The following is a 6,000-nucleotide window of genomic DNA, read 5'->3' as shown; positions in this document are numbered from 1 at the left end:
GTGGAGACCGAGGGCCTGGCTTCATGGTTCCACAGTTCCCTCAGTCCACCTTGTGGACTCACAGCCTCCGGGGTGCCGGAACCAACAGCCCCAGCACAGACTAAACCTGCCCAGCTCAGTCCCTCCTCCCAGCGGCCCCCTCGTCCCCAGCTTCTGCCTCCCCTTTCAGACTACTAGACCAGAACAACCAGCCCTGTCTTCCTTTTGCAGCCACAGCTCTCCCGCTCTCGGCCCTCGGTTGCCTTCTGGCAGCCCAGGACTCAGTAGAAGAAACAGTTCACCTCCTAGAAAGCTGACTCTTCTTAACTTCCTTTTGAACAGCTTCCCAGTGGCCTGGATTCCAGCCAGGCCGACCCCCCTAATCTCCATGGCTTTAACGATGCCGCGGCTAATAGGATTGGGGCATTATTTTGGAACAATAATGCCAGCTGCGTGTGCAGTAGCAATTGGGCCAGGGGTGACCTTGCCAGGAGGCTCAGGGCCCTGGAGTGCTTGGCCCCCGCCTGTCCTGAATGGGAGACCAGGAGGGCGACAGAGGCTGTTGTGGTGCGCCAACCTGCCTACAGCTGGGAGCGGCCGGGAGTGGCCAGGCCCATGGCTGGAGCCTGCGATGCCATGTGGGCTCGGGCCAGGGACGTTTGCAAAAAGAACGGATTGCTCATTCTCTCTGTATTGTCCGTCATAGTAGGGTGCCTGCTGGGATTCTTCCTGAGGACCAGGAGACTCTCCTCCCAGGTCAGTTGGAGCGACCTCGCAGCCAGGGACAGAGAAGAGGAGGGAGGCAAATGGGATTGCCCAGATCTCAGAGGCAGCGGAGCGGCACCTCAGGGTGGTGGCATGGGGGGTGGGGGCTGCTGCTTCCTTTCCCCCACTGCTTCCTACATAAGGTTCCCCCTGGGGCTTGAACACAGGCTACTGAGCTGAGATGTGAGCTTCACAGGATCTGGCCGCCACCTTGTCTTAGGTGATCTCCGGGTCTGTGGGGAAAAGCTCCCAAGACCCGGGAAGCAAATAGGGATCTATTCAGTCTGGGTTGATGGAAACATAACGTTCAGGGCCAGCCGCAATAGAAGTACAAATAGCAATGGTATTTATTAAGCACTTAGCATATGCAGAGCACTGTATCGAGCAGTGGGAAAGAAAGCACAGGAGTGGAATTAGAGATAGTCTCTGTCTCCCAGTGCAGAGCAGTGATTTCCTTCTTCTTGCACAGAGGGAGAATTCTTGCAGGTACAAAGAGCAGAGACTGTCGGGAGAGAATAATAGTAGTAGTTACTAAGTGCTTTATTAAGGGCTTATTGTGTGTAGAGCTGTGTACTAAGTGTGGAAAAAGAGTATGGAGTGTGAATTGGAAAAGGATACTGTCCCTTGAGGGGCTGACAATCTCTGAGTAGCTCAGATAAAGGGGACAGCCCAAATACAAAGGTTGTATTTGTTAGAATTCTTAGTTATTGAAATGGAATAGAACAAGGTAATGAAATCTGCTGACCATCCCCAAGTTCGGGTTCAGTCAAAAGGTTCATCAGGACACCCTGGGTGCTTGCAGGGAGTTTCAGAAAAATATGATTGATTGATTGATTGATTGATTGATTGATTGGTCCCCTGGAGAGGAGTGGTGAGTTGGGGATGGTCTCAACAGCTCTGAGACTTGGCTTTAACGGTACCAGTCCACACTGAAGGGCAGATGGATTTCATGCTGAGGGATCAGGTTGAAAGAAAAGAAGTGGCGTTTCATGATCAAAGGCAAATTCAGGGTCTCCCTCCTCACACGCACACACAAATAGCCACCTCCATTCATGGCAGCTGGCACACACTGGTCCAGAATAACAAGCAAACAGAGAAGAGGGAGGGCACATAGATTCTACATTCATTACTGACAGAAATAATAATAATAATGTTGGTATTTGTTAAGCGCTTACTATGTGCAGAGCACTGTTCTAACCGCTGGGGTAGATACAGGGTAATCAGGTTGTCCCACATGAGGCTCACATTTTATTCATTCATTCATTCAATAGTATTTATTGAGCGCTTACTATGTGCAGAGCACTGTACTAAGCGCTTGGGATGAACAAGTTGGCAACAGATAGAGACAGTCCCTGCCGTTTGACGGGCTTACAGTCTAATCGGGGGAGACGGACAGACAAGAACAATGGCACTAAACAGCGTCAAGGGGAAGAACATCTTGTAAAAACAATGGCAACTAAATAGAATCAAGGCGATGTACAATTCATTAACAAAATAAATAGGGTAACGAAAATATATACAGTTGAGCGGACGGGTACAGTGCTGTGGGGATGGGAAGGGAGAGGTGGAGGAGCAGAGGGAAAAGGGGAAAATGAGGCTTTAGCTGCGGAGAGGTAAAGGGGGGATGGCAGAGGGAGTAGAGGGGGAAGAGGAGCTCAGTCTGGGAATGCCTCTTGGAGGAGGTGATTTTTAAGTAGGGTTTTGAAGAGGGAAAGAGAATCAGTTTGGCGGAGGTGAGGAGGGAGGGCGTTCCAGGACCGTGGGAGGACGTGACCCAGGGGTCGACGGGATAGGCGAGACCGAGGGACGGTGAGGAGGTGGGCGGCGGAGGAGCGGAGCGTGCGGGGTGGACGGTAGAAAGAGAGAAGGGAGGAGAGGTAGGAAGGGGCAAGGTGATGGAGAGCCTTGAAGCCTAGAGTGAGGAGTTTTTGTTTGGAGCGGAGGTCGATAGGCAACCACTGGAGTTGTTTAAGAAGGGGAGTGACATGCCCAGATCGTTTCTGCAGGAAGATGAGCCGGGCAGCGGAGTGAAGAATAGACCGGAGCGGGGCGAGAGAGGAGGAAGGGAGGTCAGAGAGAAGGCTGACACAGTAGTCTAGCCGGGATATAACGAGAGCCCGTAATAGTAAGGTAGCCGTTTGGGTGGAGAGGAAAGGGCGGATCTTGGCGATATTGTAGAGGTGAAACCGGCAGGTCTTGGTAACGGATAGGATGTGTGGGGTGAACGAGAGGGACGAGTCAAGGATGACACCGAGATTGCGGGCCTGCGGGACGGGAAGGATGGTCGTGCCATCCACGGTGATGGAGAAGTCTGGGAGCGGACCGGGCTTGGGAGGGAAGATGAGGAGCTCAGTCTTGCTCATGTTGAGTTTTAGGTGGCGGGCAGACATCCAGGTGGAGACGTCCCGGAGGTAGGAGGAGATGCGAGCCTGAAGGGAGGGGGAGAGGACAGGGGCGGAGATGTAGATCTGCGTGTCATCTGCGTAGAGATGGTAGTCAAAGCCGTGAGAGCGAATGAGTTCACCGAGGGAGTGAGTGTAAAAGATGAGGGAACTGAGGCACAGAGAAGTTAAGTGACTTGCCCACAGTCACACAGCTGACAGGTGGCAGAACTGGGATTCGAATCCATGACCTCTGACTCCCAAGCCCGTGCTGGTTCCACTGAGCCACGCTGCTTCTCTAAATGCCAGCCTCAGATGGTCAGAATGGGGCCATGAAAAACGAGGTCTCAGTCTAATCTCTCTGCCACTGTCTCGTAATTAAAATGCTCCATATATGACATAAAAGGTTAAATCCAAGGCAACAGGACAGAATCATAAACATGGAATAGCAAGTAGAACGTTCTACTGGTGAAAATATCTTTGAGCCACAAGGGTTCAGCAAATCTCTGAAAACAACCATTAAAACAAACTTTCTTTTAAAGAGACAGATTGCATTTAAAACACAAGAGCCCATAAAGAAAGCCCATTTTGTGGAGTGAGTAGGTTTAAAAAGATTGGCAAAATAGGAGTTATTCATGTGTGATTACAGGAATATTTCCCAAAGTGTACACAGGCATTGGGTGGTCTGTATCAGTCAGTGGTATTTATTGAGGACTTACTTTGTTGAGAGCATTATACTAGACACTTAGGAAAGTACAGTATAACAGAGATGAAAATCATTCCCTGCCCACCAGTAGCTTACAGTCTAGAGTGGAAATCAGACATTAAAATACATTACACATATGTATACAAGTGTTGTGTGACTAGGGTAGGGTGAATATCAATAGCTAAAAGGGTAAAGATCCAAATGCTTAGGTGACATGGGAGGGAGAGGAAATAGGGGAAATATTAATAATAATGGTATTTAAGTACTTACTATGTGCTAGGCATTGTACTAAGTGCTGGAGTGGATACAAGCAGATGGGATTGGACGCAGTCCCTATCTCAATTGGGACTCTCAATTTCAATCCCCATTTTACAGATGAAGTAACTGAGGCACAGAGAAGTTAAGTGACTTGCCCAAGGTCACACAGACAAGTGGCAGAGTCAGGATAAGATCCATGACCTTCTGACTCCCAGACCCGTGCTCAAGCCATTAGGCCATTAGGTCAAGCCTCATGGGGCCTTAGTTGAGGAAGGCCTCTTGGAGATGTGATTTTAATACGTCTGTGAAGATGGGGAAAGTGGTAATCTATCAGATATGAACGGGGAGGGTGTTCCAGGCCACAATAGTATGTGGGTGAGAGGTCAGCAGGGAGACAGATGAGAATGACCTTAGAAGAGCAAAGTGAGTGTGCTAGTTCATAGTAGGAAATCAACGAGAGAAGATAGGAGTGGGAGAGGTGATGGAGTGTTTTAAAACTAATGGTTAGGGGTTTCTGTTGATACAGAGTTGGATGGGCAATGTGGAGATAGATGGGGAAACACGGGCTGAACGTTTTTTGGAAAAATGATAGAATTTGTTCTTTATCTACTTAATGATATTTGTTAAGCACCTACCACCATGTGCCAGGCACTGTACTAAGCGCTGGGTAGATACAAGATAATCAGGTTAGACACAATCCATATCCCTCAGGGGGTTTACAGTCTTAAGCCCCATTTTTCAGATAAGGTAACAGAGGCACAAATAAATAAGTTAAATAATTTGCCCAAGGCCACACAGCAGACAAGCGACACATCTGGGATTCTCTGCTTTAAGTGGAGGTTTTGGAGATGTGACAGCTGCCCTCCCAGTCAATCAGTGGTATATATTGAATGCTTACCATGTGCAGAGCTCTGTACTAAACACTTCAAGCATTCAGATTTATTGAGCGCTTACTGTGTGCAGAGCACTGTACTGAACACTTGGGAGAGTACACTATAACAAAGCTGGTAGACAGGTTCCCACCCACACTTGGGAGAGAACACTACAGTAGAGTTGGCAGACACAAACCAAGCCCAAAAGGAGCTTATTTTTCATTTGTGTAATTGACAGCAATTAGCCTGTGCTTTCCTAGGGTGGTCATCCCCAAGTCACTTAACTTCCCTGTGCCTCAGTTACCTCATCTGTAAAAATGGGGATTAAAAAATGTGAGCCCCACGTGGGACAATCTGATTACCCTGTATCTACCCCAGCACTTAGAGAACAGTGCTCTGCACATAGTAAGTGCTTTAACAAATACCATAATTATTATTATTATAATCCCCCCTCAAGATGGTGCCCTTTTTCTTCTCTATTTTCTTTCTTTTATGGTATTTGTTAAGCACTTACTATGTGTCAAACACTGCATTAAGCAACAGTCCCTCTCTCTGACCCTGGGGATCAGTTTGAGTTCCTACTCCTCTTCAGTCTCTCTCTCCTCCTGCCCCTCCTTTCCCAGCCTCGCCTAAAAATCCACTCCCTCCACCGTGTCTCCATCCTTTTGCATTTTATCAAAGCACATGCACTCTCCCTTCTTCCCTGCCTGATTGCCATCTTCAACTGTTCACTTTCCAAATTCCTTCTTCATCACAGTATCCTTAAAAAAACACCCTCCTTTGGCCCCATGGCTTCCTCCAGTTATCTCCCCCATCTCCCTCCTACCGTTCCTCTCCAACCTCCTTGAGTGAATTGTCTATACCTATCCTGTCCCTCAATTTCCCATCACTGTAGACAGCACCACCATCCTTCCTGTCTCACAAGCCCATAACCTTGGTGTTATCTTTAACTCCTCTCTCTCATTCAACCCACATGTTCAATCCATCACTAAATCCTGTCGGTTCCACCTTCACAACTTGGGCAAAATCCACTCTCTTC

The 6,000-nt window shown here is 48.5% G+C and overlaps 1 protein-coding gene across 1 annotated transcript in view; it reads left to right on the top strand.

The window, feature by feature from the left end:
* The first annotated feature begins 594 nt into the window (after positions 1–594).
* The window catches only part of SLC1A7 (solute carrier family 1 member 7), a 48,718-nt gene continuing 43,312 nt past the window's right edge, over positions 595–6,000 (top strand). The window contains exon 1 of the mRNA XM_029081663.2: positions 595–735. Coding sequence (XP_028937496.1) covers positions 595–735 — 141 coding nt within the window. The remainder of the gene's footprint in view (positions 736–6,000) is intronic.

This window comes from Ornithorhynchus anatinus, chromosome 17 (genome assembly GCF_004115215.2).
Source record: "Ornithorhynchus anatinus isolate Pmale09 chromosome 17, mOrnAna1.pri.v4, whole genome shotgun sequence".
Taxonomy (NCBI): domain Eukaryota; kingdom Metazoa; phylum Chordata; class Mammalia; order Monotremata; family Ornithorhynchidae; genus Ornithorhynchus; species Ornithorhynchus anatinus.
Note: the sequence above shows the minus strand (reverse complement) of the source record. Positions and strands in the feature narration are given on the sequence as shown.